Here is a 20,499-nt window from a genome sequence, read left to right as displayed (position 1 = left end):
TGTGAGATGCTACTTGCTACGGTCTGCCAGTGTCCAGTGCCAGACGTCACTGGCAATACCAGTACTACCGATCCAACCTACAATCCTACGCGTGTCTATGCATGTACTGCATTCCGGCGTACGGAAGATACCAAGGACTGTATGAAGGACGACATTGGTGGCGGTGAGCAACTGCAACTGCGTTGCAGGTGATGATGGACTACTTAGCTTTCTATAGACTATCTTAGACTATGTATGTGCTAATCTAACTTTGCGGAACATGGAGGTTCAGGTGCTGGCAGCTCTCACTCTCACAACTGCTTTTGCTGTGCTGCGTGCACAACGAGTGAGAGGCAGCAAGCACCAGAACTCCGTGGTCCTGTCGTGGTACTTTGCCCGGCACTCACGTGTCTTACATTCTATTCCTACTTGCTCTACACCTACTGCCCTACAAGTCTGTGCTTATGGCACCTACGTTACGTAGTGATAGAAGGTCGGAGAGCCCGGTGACGCGCCATGCGTCATCTCAAAAGTCTATTTTGTTATAACTTTTACGAGCTGATGTTAGCACTTTTGCATTCCATGTTGTAGTAGTAGCCATACGAACACTATCTGAAGCTTTCACGCACCTTTAGTACTTCGTGTGACCCCCTCGGTTGTCTTTAACTTGGAGTAGGCGTTTCGTCATGGAGTGGTAGAGTACTGAAAGCAAGTGACGTAGCTTCGTCGCATACTATGTACTGGATTAGAAACATTATAAGTTTACATATTGAGGCAGACAGTCAGCTGTACAGTGTACATGTACAGTACACTGTGTTAGCGGCGTCTGCCGCACCATCGGAACATGATCACTCTCAGTTTCTCAGTTTCCAGTTTTTAGGTAAGTCTTTCAGCAATGGTTTCATGCGCCTCTATCGTCGCCGTCGCCGTCGCTGTCGCCTCGTTTGTGAGCTCGAGCAGCAGCCGGATCCTCGACCCCAACAAGCTCGCTGTCGGAGAGTTCTTCAGACCTTCGGGACACGTGGTCTCGGGCTTCTTCAACACCACGGCATCTTTCCGCCGCTCACCCTGTCCCGCACTTAACGTGCTCGCCAACCACGGTCACCTACCGCGTAACGGCCAAGGCATCACCAAGGACCAGATTGGATCTGCCCTCAAGTCGGTCTTGAACCAGGGAGACGACGCCGTGGTTGCGCTACTGGCGAGCTTGCCCGATACCATCGCGCTTAGCGACCTGTCCCAGCATAACGTCTGGGATCACGATGCGTCACTCGTTCACACTGACGCGCATTTCGGCCATGACCCGTCCGAGGTCAACATCTCGCTGGCCAACGACCTCTTCAACCGTGGGAAAATTAGCAATAAGCTGGGCGTCAATGAGGTGGGAAATGCCTACAAGGACCGCCGCCAAGCAGGTAAATCTTACGAGCCAAAATATTCCCTCTCGGACGCGCAAAAGACCCAGTCGTACAGTCAGGGGGCAGGTCTCTTGCTGGTCTTCGGCGCAAAAAACGGAGAGAGCGTTTCGTTGGACGTCGCTCGCTCCTTTCTCATCGACGAGAGGATCCCGCAGGGATGGAAGCCCGCTGCTACTCCTATCACTGTTGCTGACTCTCGTGCCACCTCTGCCAAGATTCGTGAGGTCGCCGAGGCGATGTAGTAAACTGCAGACGTTTTTCATGCGACTGACCTTAGTAATAGTTGCTGATTAACAGTAAACCACACAAAAAAGCCGAGTTTTTTTTAAGCCACGCTTTAAATCGGTACTCTATCAAGACTACCGGAAGCGTGTTTGAAAACAAGAGTGCATGTATTAATATGTACTTCCGCTAAATACAGGCTGCGCGACACAAAATGTAAAACTACAATGAACACAGTAGTTTATAAATTACTGTGTTCATTGTAGTTTTTCTTTGTGTGTCGCCTGCGCCTGCTGCCGCAGCATCTACTTTGTTTGCTATACTCCGAAATGGTCCCTACAACCTGGCAAGCGCACGACATTAAGCGCGTGAAGCAGACATCAGAACATGAAAGCACTTGATTTAGGTCGACTTTGACGGTCACAATTTTCAAATTCATCGCAGCTACCAGTAGAGAAAATCGGAGAGAGGTCTATTTACAAATTTATTTTTGTAGACAACGTTATGAACTGTCCACGACTAGTTCCCCAATTTTAGAACTTTTTCCGTTTCCTTGGAAGAGCAGTGACCCGGCGAGCTGCAATAACGCCAATCTCTTTGCACAAATAGTGGCGAATGCCGGGGTGTCTCGTGGCTTTCAATGCTTTGGTTAAAGGTTTCGAGCGACCACTTTGCTTTGATATCAAACAGACAAATAACACTGGAATGCCCGTGCCGAGACGCGGCTATAAAGCCCTCGTGTTTCTGGGCGAACGTGATACACGGTTTCGGAAACAGAAGCTCTACAATGCCAAGACATCCGCGGCCAGCAGCTTTCAGGAAAACCTCGCCAAGTATCTCGGGTAGTATCATTTTCTTGTTGCATATTGCGTTAACTTAGCTAATGCGCAGCAGTGCCGCATTCACGAGGCCGTCGGCAATAGGATCCACGTAAAGATACTGTCGATCGTACAAGGCCTCAATAAGTCGAGTGGAACCCCCATCCATCGCTTCTTCTTCAACAATTTTGGCAAGTAGCTCAGATGGAAGTTGTTGTTTACCACATAGCGCTTTGACAACACCTACGTTCCCCCTGGAAGCTGCAGTCTCAAGAGCCCTGGCAATCATTTTAGTCGAGAGGCCTGGCTTGGTAGACAACACGTTGACGATAGACGCGTGATCATGGTAAATCAACGCCTTGTTTATCGTCATTGTGTTAAGGCCCTGAGCATCGTGCAACGCTGCCATAACGTTTACATACCCGTTTGTAGCTGCACGAACAAAAGCCGTGTCGATCATCCCAGAAGGAATACATCCTGTATTACACAGAAATTTGATAATTCCAATTCGATCCTCGCTTCGCCTGAACGAGGTAGTATCATGAGATTTCAGCCAAACTTCCCTGGACTCAGTGACATGCTTAAAGACTTCAGTCATTGCATCCAGAGATATCTCGGCCTTTTCAAACAAGAAGTTCAGAATCATGAGACTACCGGTAAGCTCAAACGCTTTGTTTATCGAGTGTGGATAAATTCGACGGTGCTTGTAGAGGAATTTCATTGCGTCAAGCTTTTCAAACCGAGCTGCTTCCACGAAACCGTAGCCCGTGACGTCGGATGAAACCTGTTGAGTGCACTGTAAAAACTCCATCAGTTATAGTTTTCCGCTGCGGGCTGCAATCATGAAGGCGTCGTCTATTCGCTCTACGCCGCATTCATACTTGCACAGGAACCGAATACCGCTCACGCGGTCGCTTAGATTGTCGTCGCTTAGGCCCATCATCCTGTTAAGAAAGAGAGGATGGATGTCGTACATACACTCAGCAATCACATACTGCCCCTCCTTCGTCGCTTGCTCGAGTGCCTTTTTGATATCCCAGACATGATAACTACTGCAGAAACACTCACCCAGCAAAAGTTTCACGACATCAATGTGTCCACCAGAAATTGCACGAGTCAAAGCCGTACAATCCTTCCACAACCTCTCTGGCAACCAAGGAAATTCGTCACCGTAGTCAGTCTCGTTGACTCTGGGGAAGGCAAACCTCAGCACTTCACAATGCCCATTTGCTGCTGCTTTATTCAGAACGCGCCACAAAACTTCATTTGTATTCCAATCAGAATAAATTTTGGAGACCAAAAACCCGGCCGTCTCTAGATGTCCTCGTTTGGCTGCTGCCACTGCTGCATCCATCAGAAGCTCGTCGTTATCGTCGCATTCGTCATCGTAACAGCATGGGTCACCGCCAATGTCGCATTCCACAATAATATTCCTCTTGGCACCAGAAGTTTCAAAAACATCAATCCGGCCAACGCCAGCAGTCTCGATAACGGCGTCTGACACGTCACACTTAAAAGTCATTGAGCAACTGCTCTAACCACTTCATGTTATTTCCTCGTGCTGCCTTTTCCACGGCCTCTTTACGAGTTAGTGCCAATTCCTCAAGTCGATTCACCACGTGCGGCAGCGCTAAAATATGGGGCGGCGGATAAACCCACTTAAGCCTTACAGCTTTGCCTTCGCGTTGAGCTTCCGACTCCTTCGCGTGCCAACTCGCTTGTTTCATACACTTTTAAGGCTAATATAAATGGAAATAAAACAAATATTATAAAAGTATAATATTGCTAGTATAAATATATTTGTTTAATTTTCATCATCTATGCACTGGAGCTAGCACAAATCCAAGACACAAAATCAAAATGCTATCGTTTACTGAGCACTTGTAAAATCATTCTACTCAAAATGGCAGACCTCATCGGTTCAAATTACCAATCTTGAAGATATAAACTGTCGCCTTCCCTTTACGCATCCCTCGAGCTGGTATGAAGGCGATAGAGAACCGCTATAACGGGTATGCAGCGTGTTCTAGGTGTTCCGTACCCGGGAGCGAAGGGGTCATTCCAGGAGCCGTGCATCCCGGCGGGATGACACGAGGCCCTGTAGTTACTCCTCACCCGGCCGTCCTGTCAGGATGGTTCCCGTTGAACTCGACGGCTCACGTGCCCCAGACCGAGCCCGTTAGGGTGGTTCAATAAGGTGATCTTAGAACGCTGAGTCTCTGGCATCGTGGGACCAAAGCACCTAGCGTCATCAAGCCCTTTCTCAGAGCTCCCCGTTGTCCCACGAGGACTGACGACAAGTGCAGTGAATTCTTCGTTTTAGTATAAGAGAAGTAGTGTAGTGTATGTAAGGTAAAGAAGGTGTTAGACCTCTCTTCCAGTTAGCTCTCAGTCTTATATTTCCCTCCTTCTACTCAAAAGGAAGCCAAGACAATAAAAAAACTTCTATTTCATCTTACAAGTGTTCCTATCTACCGTTCCTGCAGCCACTGAACAAGACCGTACTCCCTGAACAGCGGACTACCCGACCCTTGAAGGGGGAGGAGGTATACGACATCTGGTGGAGAAGCAGGGTAGTCTGCTTGCTGGAGAAGGTCTTGTTTCAAGTGAAGACTCGCGGAGAGCGTAAGAAGGACGGACGAGATGACGTCTACTAACACCGGAGAAGGTGTGGAAGGTCAGACTGTGAGTCTACCTTCGAGGATGCGACCCAGTCTGTCGACTTAATAAGGCCTCCAAAATGTGCAGGACATCGTGGACCAAGCCGCTAACCGACTTGGAGGGAACAGCGCTAGTGCTGGTGTCGAGCCACCCGCGGACGCTTTAGGCTCCGGGGTCCCAGCGACCATCACTACGGAAGAACTGGGCCTGATGCTGACTCTGGACGGCGGAGGCGGCTGGGGTACTGTGCAAGGCTGGCTCAACTCCCTCAACTGGTTGAGGTCCGTGGCTCCCCCTGAGGTTGCGGCGGCTATGGAGAGAACCGGAGGGTACGGTCTCGTAGGGACTTCCCCTCCTACGACTCGAGTGAGGACTGCAATCCCGTCGTACCAAGGTTTCACTATCCGAACCCCGACTACGACGTATGGGCAGGATTTCAATCCGTTCTTCTCTTTACCAACTGTCCCTGAGGACAGTGGACGTGCTTCCCCGGCGAGTATTCCTCAGAGGACCTCTAACGCTCCTCCTTGGGGTCTCCTGCCCGCTGGTGGCATACGAGGCGGTGTGGGGAACTCTCCAGCGGTAACGGTAGCCGCACCTCAGAGTGATCCCTCTCAAGCCTCAGCTCCTACCGTTCCAATCCCTACACAGGACCCGGGGTCCCGAACTTCGACTACCGGAGGGATCGCGTACGGGGTCGACCCTGCGGGAACAACCGGAGTTTCCCGAGGAAACGGAGGGACTACGGCCTCTGCCGGGATCCATCAAGGTCTTGCATATAGGGGATATGGAAGCAACTCTTACTATGCTTCACCGACGTATGGTAACACGCCTTCTACGACTAGTGGCCAGTATGGTATGCCCACTAACATCCGGAACGCTATCCGTATGCTTCAACCGCTCTACTCGGAAGGAGCATCGGTAAAAAGGCTCAATCATTCTGGGAGGCCTTCGAGAGCGCAACTATCGGATTGGACGAATCTCTGCGACTCAGAGCTTTCCGGGAGTGCTTGAAGGGCAAAATAGGCGAAGATTGGTGGATGTACTCGCGCATCAACAGCTTCGCGGCCCTGAGAGCTCGGTTCCACAACCAGTTCATCAGTCAAACCCCGTTGCAACTGATCGAGAACATTAAGAGCACTAAGCGACCCCGGGGAATGTCCGTTGAAGTGTGGGGTGACATGATTTCAATCCTCTGCGATGATGCACAGTGCTACGATCCTCAGATGCGTTACCAGTACTTCGTTTCTGGACTTCGGAGCCGAGATTGGAGGAACGCTATTATCACGACCATGATTGACTCCATCCCCGCGGCTGTGGCCATGCTGCTCCTCAAGAATATGCATCGTCCTGTCGAAGATGACTCCGAGTTTGATCATGTTCCGTCCTCTATAGCTTCCCAAGAGAACGCTGTCCTCGAACGCATGATGAACATGATGCAGCAGACGCAGAATCTACTCGCTCAACAGCAGCAGCAACAACTTCAACAACAACAGCAGTTGATGGAGCGTCCCTTGGCGGCCGCCTATGCTACTCCGACGATGAATGTGGCTGCAGCCTACTCTTCTCCTGATCCGAACACTTACCTGCCTTATCAACCTACCGGAACGCTTCCTATTACGCCAATAAGGGGTGCTCGTGTGGGACCGGACTTGCGCACTCAAGATGGTCTTCTCGTGTGCGGTCGATGTCACACTCTGGGGTGTAGTCGAATTCACTGTCGTCGCGGCAAAGCCACCTGTCCTCACGGTAAGGAAGTGGGTCACATTGGTCCTGAGTGTGAGCGTGGCCCTCCCAGCGGATTCCGGAACACTCAGCCGAGGAACAGTCCCAAGTGTTTCTTGTGTAATGAGTCGGGTCACATGTTGGCTGAGTGCCCTCTTAAGACGTCGCTGAAGAGACTCGGCGTTCCTGCCGGGGCAACGGTGGGAACCGTCCTAGGACAAGCGTCTAACCAGCAGTGATGGGGGCGAGAGGGAGGGGAAGGGAGTGTCGCTCCTTCCTCTTGTCTATGGATCGACACAAATGGGAACACTTTGAGCTCCACGGAGGAGTCGACCGAGAGGTATGAAGTGTGTCCCATCGTGAGTGAAATGAGTTCCACATTATTGGAAGAAAATGAGACGATTGTGAACAATGAGCTTATGACGAGAACCGAAGAGCAACTGCCGCTTGTGGATGCCGGATGTACTGCGCCTGTGTGGAGCGAAGTGTCGGTGGTCCCAAATGCAGTCGGCAGTTGGAGGATGGAACAAGAAGCGTTTGCAACGGAGGTGGACTCGGGACCCGTATGGGACGGTCCCTTGATAGCCGCGAGCATTGACGAACGCTGGAGTGCGAACCAAGGGGTACTTACGAGAGAAGGCCAAGAAAGTGGGAGCGAAGCAGTGAAAGGAGAACTAAACAAGGAAGGGGAAGCGGAAGGGCCGCGACCTCAGGCGTCCTCGGCGGAACGAGACTACCCAACGACGCCAACCAGCCATAAGAGTGTGGTTTCAAGTGTGCTAGATTCTAAGGAGGAAAAGAGTGAACATAAAGACCACCTGCTACAGGAGGAGTTACCCCAAGACGTGAAGGAGGTACTCGAAAGCCCACCCCGAGAAGAGTGTGGAGCTACAGAAGATAGTGTCCCCGTCTCGAGGGTAGAACCACGCGAAAGGGAGGAAGACGTGACCCCTCCCGAAAGAAACGACCCCTCCAGAGAGGACTCTGAGGACGTCGTCAGTACTAGTTCGGCAAAGGATGAACCCGATAAGGGGCCTTCCTTCGCGAGAGTGTTCACCCAGGAAGAACTAAATGCTTTTTTTGAAAACGGAGAGCCGTCTGAGCTGGTCGAAGAGAAGGAAGAGTACGACAAAGAACTCGAAGACCGACTGTTCCCTCTTGATGAGGTAGAACTAAAGCGCAGGTTGGTCGAAAATGCGGAACAGTCGAAGGAGTTATCTCTTGCCGAATTAAGTGTTCTGCTAGACATTTACGAAGAGAAACTAGCGAGGACCCGAGATTCTTTCCCCGGTCGACTATCTACTCCGGAGTACTGGTTGGAATGTTCAAAGAGGAATCGCCGGTACGGATCAACTCTGTGACTTCGGACGACTCAGATTACCGAAACGAAGGTGGCGGGGCCTCGACGAAGCGGTTCTAGTGGCAGGATGTGCCTAAGACGATAGTGCACTTCCCGGAGCTGAAGATACCACCTCTGCCGGGATAAGTGTGTCCCGTGGACCCATCCGTAGTGGAAGATAATATCGCGCTGGCCCTGGGAGGTTCTCCAGAGAGGCCCTTTGACCTCAGCAAAACCGAGTACAATTTGCTGGACTCTCGAGGTATCGTGCCTGACCCTTGGCGTGCCGTGGTGCGGCGAGCAGTATACTTCCTCGTAAAGGCTGAAGCTTCAAGTGGAGGTGGCTGCTGTGAAGGGTGTATTGGCGAAGGATCGCTAGAAGAAGAAAAGAAAGACAACTTCCCGCCCCCCTCGGAGCACCAAGACCTCCTAACCCGGACCGAGGAATTACTCGATCGCCTCGTTGCTCCCGCTGATTCGCGGTTGAAGAAGCTACTAGCTTAAAAGATTTCGGACCTCTACGAGAAGGATGCTGATCAACTACGCTTGAAGATCCTCGAGAGGAGTTCACCCTGTCGACTCTGTCGTTGGAAGGGTCCTGGTCCTATGTACTCCCCAAAACCGAAACAAGTCAGTTTCGACTTTTCCTCTCTGTTCAACGACCGTACCGAAGCCCACGGACCGAACTGTTCTTCCCGAGATATGGAAAACGGGTTATACGGCTAGGTGAGCGTCGTCGCCGACGCTCCGGAGCCCCGCCCCAAGCCGGGTCTGGTAGAAGTACCGAGTGCTACAAGGAACTGGTCAACCGAAGAGGAAGAAGGGGTCGTCCCCCTCGGCAAGCGGGTGATCAGATCAGTGGGGGGGGGGCGTGGAAGCTCTATCGACTCAGGGGCCGTAGCGTGCCTAGTGCACCGGCGTGTAATGAAGCGTCTCGGCTTAACTAACTCCCCTCTTCTACCATACGTTGGTAGTCTGAACGGTGTGTCCGGGTCTACGCTCGATATCGAAGGAGTAATCTACTTGCCTGTGACGTTGGGCTCCGTCGAGAGGAGGATACCGTTTGCCGTCGTACATAAGCTACACGTCGACGCCATCCTGGGCACCAACACACTCAAGGACTTCCGAGCCGTGGTAGACTTGGATGAGAATACAGTTACGCTAAAAGACACGGGTGAGGTGTTCCCTCTGGGATCTCCTCGAGTGGAGGAATCTTACCTGTCCCGCATCTCATCTACCATTCGACTCCGCCCTGGTGGACAAGCTCTAGTGGTCGCAGAGGTTCAAGGTCAACTGGTTGACAGGGCCACCGTCCTCGTAGAAGGGCTTGCCGAGTTGCATGACTTCATTAGAGTTGGGTAGGACCCTGTGCACAGTGTATAACGACCTAGTGCTCGTGGAAGTGTGCAACCCCTCAATCGAGGACGCTGTCATCAAGAGAAGTACTAGATTGGCGAGTGTTACGGTGATCCCCGAGACCGCTTTCTGCTAGGAACTACTGCGAGTATGAAGCACGAAGCCGCCCGGCCCGGCGAAACTCAGACTATGAACCGAAGAACTCAAGATCATTGGGTCCACTCGGTCATTCGCGCCTCTAGTACTACGACCGAAGTCGCTCAGGAGTCCGTACCCGGACTGGATCGAGTACTCAAGGAGGGGCTCAGGGTCGACTTGGACGAGTCCAAATTGGGGAGCGAACAGAAGAGAATATTCATGAAGTTCCTCCAACCGTTCAAGGACATGTTCGTCGAAACCTCGATGCGCCCCGGACGTACGAGCCTACTCGAGTTTTCTATCGATACTGGAGAACACCCGCCTATAAAGCAACCCCCTTACCGAGTGGCCAAGGCGGAAGGAGACGTGATGGAGTCCGAAATAAAAGAATACTTGAGGCAAGACCTCATACGACCTTCTTCTAGCCCTTGGGCAAACCCGGTGCTTATGATCCGCAAACCGGACGGCGCAATAGGGTTCTGCATTGACTATCGGAGACTGAACGCTGTCACTGTCAAGGACTGCTACCCGATGCCGCTCATTGACGATATTCTAGATGTGCTAGGAAACGCTAAACTGCTCTTTACAATGGACATAGCGTCCGGCTACTGGAACGTCCCAATGGCAGCGGAGAGTATGGAGAAGACTGCCTTCACTTGCAAATATGGCCTCTTCGAGTGGCTCGTGATGCCGTTCGGACTGCGTAATGCCGTACCTGCCTTCGAACGACTGATGGAGACTGTGCTTGTCAACCTTAAGTGAAGGACTTGTCTAGTGTACCTCGATGACTGCGTGGTCTTCAGCGAAGACTTTCCTACTCACCTAGTACGACTAAAGCAAGTCTTGGAACGGTTCCGATCTGCTGGGTTCAAGCTCAAGATGAAGAAGTGTAAGTGGGCCCGGGGCCAAGTAGCGTTCTTGGGACACTTCGTCACGCCTTCTGGCATCTTGCCCAACCCCGCGAAAGTCAAGTCAGTGATGAACGTGCTAAGCCCGCACGACTTGCACACTGTGAGAGTGTTCCTAGGTTTGACTAGTTACTTCAGGCGGTACATCCCGGGATACGCGGCCATATCGACCCCGATCGAACGGCTCAAGATGAAGGGAGCCCGATTTTTTTGGAGCGACGACTGCGAAGCTGCTTTCCTGCAACTAAAGCGTAAGCTGGTGGAACCTCCTATCCTTGTGTATCCCGATTTTTCAAAGCGTTTCCATCTATACGTGGACTCATCTAAACGCGTTGTGGGAGTGTGCTTGATGCAAACCGTTGATGGGCGCGAGAGAGTCGTAGCCTATGCGAGCGAACTACTAGTTGGATCCGAGAAGAACTGGGTCCATAAGGAGGACAGTACTTCGGAGATCAAGTGTTGGGGCATTGTATGGGCCACGCGCAAGTTCCGCTGCTACCTGGATCGCTGCGAGTTCGACCTGTACACGGATCACCAAGCCTTGACGTGCGTCTTCAACGAGACTAACCGCACGAGTAACGCTAATCTGGCTAGGTGGGCCATGGAGTTGTCTCAGTTACGCTTCAAGGTGCTCCACAAGCCCGGTACTTCTATGGGTCATGTGGATGGTCTGTCCAGACTTCATACCCAAACCATCAATGCTATCTCTATGGCGGAACTACTCAATGATGCTGACGAGTCCCCCCTAGTACTGGCGAAGTCGGGGAGACTGCGCCTCTCGACTCGACTCTGCTCCCTACGGGACCCTTGTTAAAGAACGCGGGCGACTCTGGTCCCGTAGCGTCTCCCGACGAGGAAGAGGTTACTGACCAGCTCTTGGTGTCCCCAGTTGATGTGTTCGGGTTATAACAGACTCGCTTAGTGGAAAAACAAAAGAGGACACCTTGGATCCAAGCTATGATAGCGTTCCTAAGCGATGGAGCTCTAGCCCTGGACCCTCAGATGCGCAGTAAGATCCTGCTGACGGCCTCTAACTACTCGGTAAAGAACGGTGTGCTCATGCGTCGCGTGCCCTTGAAAGCTCGCGTCGGACCCGCGTTTACTCTTGAAGTACCTGTGATTCCCCTGCCTTTCATATCGACTGTACTGCATCACTGTCATAAGGATGTACTTGCCGCGCATGTCGGATTTACTAAGACGTTCAACAAAGTGCGCAAGCACGCTTACTGGTACGGCTGGAGGAAGGGTGTGACCGAATATGCTCGAGAATGCACCGTTTGCGGCAGTGGTAAAGGCTGGAGAAATGGCCGGATGCAGCGAATGCCAGTACAAGAACTTTCCGAGCCTTTCTCTCTACTAGTGGTGGATGCCATAGGTCCCCTAGTGGCTACTCCTCGAGGCAACAAGTTCATACTCGTCTTGGCCGACTACTTTACTCGATGGGTCGAAGCGTTCCCTGTGGCCCGCTTAGACACTGTAACGTTCGTGGAGATAATGGTGAACGAAGTGACCTCACGGCACGGAGTCCCCGAGAAACTGCTGAGCAACCAAGGATCCAACTTCAAATCGAATTTGGCCCGATCCTTCTACGAAACACTCGGAATCAAGAAGTTGATTGGAGCAGCTTTTCACCCTCAGACTTAGGGTCTAGTCGAACGCTTCAATGGTGAGCTGATCGGAATGCTAAAGGTGTATGTCAACGAGGCTCAAAACGACTGGGACTTGTATCTACCCCGAGTACTATTCGCGTACCGTTCGTCTTACCACGAGGCTCTTAAAGACTCTCCTTTCTTCAGCCTATATGGCCGGGACCCGGTGTTACCTCTAGACCTCGCGTTTCTCAACACGAACAACGGATGGAAGAGTAACGAAGTCGCTAGTTACCGTCGAAAAATATTCTTGTCTCTACGAGATACGAGACGCTTAGTCGAACGCCAGCTCTTGAAGGCCCAGGGCAGACACGAACAGCGACTGAGTAACTAAGTGTCGGCTAAGTTCAAGGAGGTGGTTCCAGTATGGGTCTACCAGTACTTCCGGGCTCGTCGCGGAGAGAAGACCACGAAGAAACTCGCTTGCGCGTGGCATGGCCCGTACCGTGTGGTCGGAACTGTGGGGGAAAACTCCTATCGCGTGGCTATTCCTTCCCACCCCAACCGAGTACTGACTATTAACGTCAATAGGTTGAAGCGTTTCCAAGGGCGGTGGAGCCGTCCGTTCTCGTCCGAAGTACCTGATAGAGTCCAGACGATTCCTGGTACCGACGACGACGGGCCTTTATTGGAAGAAAACCTCCCGTCTACTAGCTTTGTGGAGAGACTCCTGATTGGAGGGGAAGAGACAGCCCTGACTGGGGTTCCCTGCCCCGTGATTGACATAATCGCCAGACGCAAAAAGAATCGAGAAGAGCAGTTCATGGTGTTGCTGGCAACCTATGAGACTCTTTGGAGACCTCGGAACACTCTATTGCCCACCTACGCTGCTCTGATCATGGCGTTCGAAGAGACTCGTCGTCGGGAGGAAGGCCTACCTTTAGACATTGATGTGGATCGCATGCGAGCTCGACTGTTGGTAAGACCACATCGCTTGCGAGAATTAGTCGGATCTTCGCCGTTGGGTCTGCAAGAGAAATAACGACGATCGAGACTGTTTGGCTGGATTGCAAGGAGCTCTCGGCGGTTGTCAGTGATCGCGACCCTTGGCAAGATCTCGGCGGTTGCGACTGTTGGCTAGATTTGGTCATTTAAGTATTTTACCGTAATAGAACTGTCAGTGTATTGATCGGTAATACTGCTAGTGTTGCAATAACAAGTGCTCTTCGTGACTCATCATCTTGAAACCACCCATGGCCTCGCGTATGCGTCAAAAATATAGGTCCCCTCAGAAGCGGAAACTGGGAGTACCTAGATGCGAGGAGTTTATGACTAGCCTTCCTTCTAGAACTATATCAAAAGATATCTGATGGCAGGTCTTGGAAGTCAATACCGGTATGATTCCCCTACCTTCCGCGTGGCAAAATACAAACTGTACCACTATATACTTACTACTGTAAAGCAAATTTTGCTTTACCTCCATGCAGTAGACTCGGTTGAACATGTTCTAGCGGCGCAACTTCTGAAGGTGATCACTCTAAACAATGCGCTGACGAGCATAAAACGTTTCTCTAATGTTTAGCTTTGTCGTGGCAGCGACAAATAACACCACGGTCGCGTTTTTTAACGAGTTCTCGTCCGAGTCGCTGCAGACCTTTTCGTCGAGGCCGAGATCACTGTCGCTGTCGCTCTCTCTATCAATGGAAATGCTATCAATGAACGATATACCATCATCGATGTGGTCTAGCTCCAGATCCATGCTCCGTGTTGAACGCGTGACAGCCTCACGTCACAAACGGTTAAGCTCGTAAATAAAAATCCAGACAAAGCTAAAATTGTAGATAGCAAATTAGGTGAACAGTTCATTTTCATTCTCAAGGAACTGGTGGGACGGTTGTATCGTGCACCCGCATATCTCTAGCACATTTCGCCAAGGTTCTACTGTACAACTAGCCTTAGGGTGCGGTCGTGGGCACTCTTCACCTGGAGGTGGTGAACTTTGCCCCATCCCTGATTGGTCAACTTGCCTAAAATTCAACAACACAGCTAGAGACGCCTGGAGAGCGCCGAGATATATAGGACATAAATTATTTGCTTAATTTATGTGGTAGAAACAAATAATTAACCTATTATAGTTCCCCCTGGGAATTCGTCGCTTGTGCCTAACTAGTACTAACTTACGTAGTACAGGTCGCACGTCTACGGTTGCATGTACTGGTCTCTGATTTCGGTGTTTCGGCATAAAAAACGCAGCTTGAACGCAGAATAGGCACTCAAAACTTGACATCGAGAGGTCTAGTGTATGCTTGGGCGCTCTAGCTCCGTTTCCACGCCATTATCTCCCTTAGCAAAACGCTCTGGTTCTTCCTGCGACACTAGAAAGACATTGGCCACCAGCCGTCATGAAGCGGAAGCTGGGGGAGGGTCGTACGCCGCGCCTTGTCACCGCGTGTCCACAGGGGCGAAATAGAAACTGTCTCTGGGGCGAAGGAAACACTCGCGTATGGTTGGCTAAAATAACCATCTCGAGGTGAAGACGGATAATTACCGCATTGGAGACATTATCATGTTTCCAGATGGAGAGCCCTTGTGACCACGCCCTTAGTGGAGACAGCTAAGGCTATCTGTTCGAAGTGCTCGACCCTCGCGTCAGCGCCTTCGTGTGAAACGCAGTCGTGGATTCCAACGCAAAAGGGAGAGTGAGATTCGGTCTTACTCTTCCTATTCTTCCTATCCTTACTGTCTTCCACGTGGAGGTCTCACAGCCTCACGTTCCCCACTCTATACGTACCACGCTCCAGTCACAAACCTCCGGCAGTAGCAGCTGCTCGTCGTTCCCACGTCCAGAGTGATCCCGCGCATGTGCATCATCTTCCAACAGTATCTCCACTCGCTGCTGTAATCGTAGTTGCTATCGAGCGTTTTTGATTGGGTGTTGCTATTGGATTGGATATTAGCAATAGCGATCGTTCACCAGCCCCAGCCATCGGGAAGTTATTCTACTGTCTGAGCAATGATGGAGAAGCGACGAAGAATTCATCCTCGATGATGACGACGATCTTCTTGTTGCTGCTTTTGTAGCTGTATGCGCCGTGCAAGACGTGCGCTTAACATACTCTTCACTCCACAAGGCTCAAAGAAACGAAGAATTAAGCGTGTACTCGTCTGCATCCAGCACAATAGAAACGCGAAGCGACTTCCATTAGTCTCCTGGAATAGCGTACTGGCATCGCTGGTCATGTTGTCTTCGTTTTGTTTTCGGACGCGTTGCGGGCTTTCAGGCGAGAAAACACCCGGAAAACTTTACCACGTCATGTGAGATAATACCCCAGCGATTTTTGACGGCCTGCAAGGATTGCGTCTCGCCGTCAAGTGCTGTCGCAGTACGCCGACACACGTCTCACAGAATGCAACAGCCTTTTGATCAGTCCCTTAGATCGAGCTCTCGACGGACGCCTTGTACGCACGAGCGAGAACTTCGTCCTCCTCAGCACTCCACTTGCGACCTCCCCCCATGGCACCCTAAAATCTTTCTGCTGTGCGTGTTTATATTTGAGAGCAGAGTGGCTTATCAGGGTCGTGATAGCAACAGAAATCAGAATTGCTATTTTCTTAAAGCAATAGCAACTCCGACTGGAGCTGCCAGAAACTTTTTTCTGATACCGCCTTTATTTTAGCAATAGAAACTGTGGTAGCAACTCGAGCGGGGATAGCCTTAGGCTACTGACACGACAAATCAGGATTTTTATGTTTTGGGAACCGTTGGAGGCCAGGACTATAATTAGGGACCCGTACATGATTTCAATCCTGAATCTGTCCATGATTGTAAGTTAAAATTTGTTTCGGTCTCTGCTATTTCCGATCTCTTTAAATTACCGGATTGTCTTTCATTTTAGTTTCTTCCGCCAGTTACGTGAAGCATTCGAGGACGAAGTGGGAGATATGCACGCTCGGGATAGTTCTCTTCGCCGTAGAGGACCTGGTCTATCGGGCGTCACGCGTGCTAGTGATACGGAGCCGCCGGTGCCAGGCGCTGAACAGTTTGAAGATTCAGCTGAGCAGGAGGACGAGGACGCTAGCGCTGGCTTTGACAATCGTGAAGACGTGGAGGGACTGGATGATGTGGATGTATTGACTGTGGAAAACGATGGTGAGGAGGCGTCTAATGAGGAGGATCGTAACGATGGCAATGTGTCTGTGACTGTGGAGGCCCCAGCTACGTGGCATGCGGATTGGGACGCCTGGCATGCGTATTTGTTGCTGTATTGTAAGCGTACCATGCAAGTCCTTCCCGTAAGGGAGACGATGCTCCGTGCTGAGAGAAACAAAAGGTTGCTGAAGACTAAGAAAGGTGAAACCTCGTCACAGCTGGTTCCTGAGGGTTTCGATCCATACCAGCGTACGTACATCTGTACGCATGGGTGGAAGAAACGTACGTCTCGCAGTGAAGGAAGTCGGCCGCGCCAGCACATCCGGCTGACGGATTGCCCCTTTCGCTTTGTCGTCCAATGGAACATGGCCAAGGGTGAGTTGCAGGTGAAACACGGATGTTTTGCTCATAACCATCCAGTTTCAGTGGCTGCATTTGCAACATACCCTACGTCACGTGGTGTAGATGATGCGATTGTTACTGCCCGTGTCGATGGAATGCTGGCTGTTGGAGCCAAGCGCTCTCGTATCTACGATTATCTTCTGGAGCATGACCAGAACGTAATTCAGATTGACGTGGATAACCTGGTTCGAAACTACACGTCCGCGAGCAGTAACGTGGACGACAACGAGGCTACTGCTCAAGAAATCGCACGGTTTGCCGCCGCCGATCCTGAAAGCGTGTCTACTATTGCAGAGACGGCAGCTGGTGAAAGTGGGGTGATTTCGCTTGCTACGGCTCACATGCGTCGCATTTACGGCAGGTTTAGCGAGGTTCTTTTGGTTGACTGCAGTCATAAGACCAACAGGTAGCTCATATTATATGTTACAGGATTAATCCTGTATTTAACATGATTTTTCCATGATTTGTTTGTAGGTACAATTATCAACTGCTTACCTTCATGGGGATGAATGAATTTGGGGAGGGTGCTGTGGTGCAACAGTCTCTTATTGAAGCGAACGGAAATTGGCACATGGAGGGAGCAATTGCTCATTTTAAGCGGTCGCACCCGACTCGGATTAAGTTGTTGAGATTTATTGTGGTTGACAAAGATCTCAATGAGATTCGGGTACTGGAGGAGCATTTCCCAGAGTCTAGAGTGATTATCTGTCACTTTCACGTTATCAAATACTTGAAAGAGAAGCGTTCCAAGCCAGAATTTGGAAAGATTTCGTCGGAAGACGCTTCACAGATCGATGCGGCTATTCACAAGATGGTTTACGCGCAGTCGGAAGACCAATACACTGAGGCGCACAATTCATTGTGTGGTATTTGCGATCGCACAGGGATGACTGGTTTTTTTTAGTACTTTCAGAAGAATTGGGACTCATGTCAAGATCGTTGGGTTTCTTACTTACGGTCAAAGCTCCCTCACTTCAAGAATCACACGAACAACCGTCTGGAGAGTTTTTCGGGAAGTTGAAGGACGCGGTGGATGGCTCTATGAGTATGGCCCTGTGTGTGAAGGCCATTGTTGCTTACGATCGGCGGGTCAGAACGAATACGAGTACCGCTTGTCTCGGATCGGACGATTTGTGAACAGCAATTACGACGAGGAGATGACCAACGTTCTCCGCTTCACTACACACTACGTAGCGCGACAGATTGAAGGACAGTATGCTGCAGCTCTGGCTAAATGTGCGTCGTACAAATTCAGTGAGGATTCGGACGTTGATGGAGATGTTTTGGTATCTGGAAAGTTTTTGGAGCATCGTTTGAGGACATCCGATTGGAAATGCGACTGTGAGTTTTCCATTTCGATGTGTTTACCCTGTCGTCATGCAATAGCTTATCGTAAACACGTTGGTGTGTCTGGGCCGTTCATTCCATGGTGTTGCATTGATGAAAGGTAAATGCACAGTACTTTCCAGTATTATAATCATGTAAACGACCCAGTTCTAATCATGTCTAATCCATTATTATGATCCTATGTTTTTCCATGATTGCGCAGATGGACAACGCCGAATAGACCACGCAAGCAAGTGAAACAGTTTGCGTATGAGAAATTTACCATCACTGGTTCAGGATCTGTCCGAAAGAAGATGCGTACTCAGTCTGAGCGGTACCGTGAAGCTGTCCGAGCTACGCATCTTATAGCAAGTGAAATGGCTGATATTCATGATGAAGACGAATTCGATGACATGTTGAAGTTTGTGTTGCCTCAGTGGAGAACGTTCGTCAGCGTAAGATGGGCGATAGTGAAGACATGGATCCAAGTGGAATTTCAGCAAAGGGAAGTATTAGCAACCTGAAGGCAAAGCCAACTAGACGCGAATTCGACATCAGCTCTAGTGACCTCGAAGAAGAGTGTCAGGAGTCTAGCAGCGAAGGTCGGCATGTATCCCCGGCGGAAGGTGCTGCGCCGGTTGCGATCCGCTTGAACCCCAAGGCAAAGAAAGTTGGAGCTCCAAAAAAACCTAAGAAGAACACGGTCGGCGGCGAGAAAGAAGGTCGTCAATGGTTTGAAGCTGCAGAATCTGGACGTAAATTGGCAGGCGCGAAAACTCTGAAGGAACTGTTGAACGATTTGGATCGGGACATGCCAGGCTTAGCGGAGACAGAAAAACGCCTCTCAGGAATAATTGTCCGGCACACGGACTCGGCCAACAAGAAGCCCAAGCTGAAGATGTCGAAGAATCCTGTACTGGTACAGGATCCCTTCTATATTCTCCCATCCAAGCTTCTAGACGCGTGCATGAAGATTTTGCCGGTATCCAACACGAATACGACAGCTGTATCTGTCGAGATATCACAACCAAGTCAGTCTCAAGACGCAGAAGATGACTTGGCTCCACAGACATACGAAACAGTGTTCATTAAAGACGTCGGCCAGTTCTCCAGAATGCAAATAGAGATATTCAAGCGAGTCAGGAATCTCAAGGACATCGTAAAAATGGGTCTGGACACGTACAGGTGGATGACAGAAATCGGCATCCCAGCGTTACCAGCAAAAAATCATGCCTTCGCCAAGGAGATAGCCGCAGAGGTTAAGGCTACTTACCCCTACAAGCAAATCCAGGGCCTTCCGGCTGTCGCTGATTTCCAGTACGCAATGCTCTATCGAGCTACACCACCAGCATGGCTTTCAGATGCCTCCATACGTGCGCTGTGTTTGCGTCTATGCCAAGATTACCGAGAGTGTCGCTTCGCCGGCTTTCAAGACGCAGCAGTCAAAACGAAACGTACGAGAACTACAGAGAAGACTGTTTTGAGCGACGCAGTCCGCAAGTGCGTGCTGAATCAAGTCAAGGAAGAAGGCGTGGAGTCGGTATTTGTTCCAGTGAACTATGGCAACTTGCATTGGTGCTGTGTGGTAGTCAAAGTGAGCGCGAAGAGGATCTTCTACTACGACCCGATGAACCAAGCGGCGTATATGAGCGCGACAAGGGATGTTGCCGTTGGACTGAAGATCACAGGCCTGAATGACTTTGGTGTAATTCCACAGAACAACCCGATCCAATTTGACGGCTTCAGCTGCGGCGTCTTCGTGTGTTGGATGTTTATCCGGCACATTGCCGCCTTACCTCCTCAAGATATGAGTGACGCTTCGCTTCCAAGGCGTCGTTTGGAATTGTTTTGCTACCTGCTTACTGGTCGACTACTTCCAGCGGAGACTACACCGAGTACTTTGACGGAGGAAAACGCTCCTGCACCGCAGACAGATGACACAAACTTGGACGACGACGAGGTGCCTCCAACCCAAGTTGCAGACAAGTAAGTGCTCGGAGGTAGCTTGCATCTTAACGTCGAATACATGTAATTCTGCATTAAGATTCGTGCAGACACAGATCAAGTCTTTGATCCGAGATTTTTTCATGGGATAAAACAAGACTAATCCTGTACAATGAGGAAATTATTGAAGTACAAAACTTCGATCCATGATTAAATAATGGTCGAGACAGGATTAATCCTGCAAAGCGGATAGCCACACGTTTCGAATCTTACGCGTCCTCGACGAATCTTCTCTTAAATTACACTGACGGACAGAATGCAAATGCCACCTCACTTTGTAGAAACAGCTGCTAGGAAGCAAAGGTCTTCAATATTTTAAGGATTTGCAAAAGCAATGAATTACGAGGAGGCAGCTGTATTTTTATATTGCAAAAGCAATGAATTACGAGGAGGCAGCTGTATTTTTATAGTTCGTGTCGAGTGCCTTGTTGAACGCTTTCGTCACTGTGTTGGCCTCGATAGAT

General features: G+C 50.4%; 1 protein-coding gene across 1 annotated transcript; it reads left to right on the top strand.

The window, feature by feature from the left end:
• Positions 1–874: 874 nt before the first annotated feature.
• Positions 875–1,639, top strand: PITG_05253 (uncharacterized protein; the record flags this gene model as incomplete). Its single annotated transcript, XM_002998882.1, has 1 exon — positions 875–1,639. One exon carries the CDS (start codon positions 875–877, stop codon positions 1,637–1,639), a length of 765 nt encoding a protein of 254 aa, XP_002998928.1.
• Positions 1,640–20,499: the final 18,860 nt, after the last annotated feature.

Source organism: Phytophthora infestans, genomic scaffold (assembly GCF_000142945.1).
Source record: "Phytophthora infestans T30-4 supercont1.7 genomic scaffold, whole genome shotgun sequence".
Lineage (NCBI taxonomy): Eukaryota > Oomycota > Peronosporomycetes > Peronosporales > Peronosporaceae > Phytophthora > Phytophthora infestans.
The sequence above is the reverse complement of the archived record's forward strand: the minus strand, read 5'-3'. Positions and strand labels throughout refer to the sequence as shown.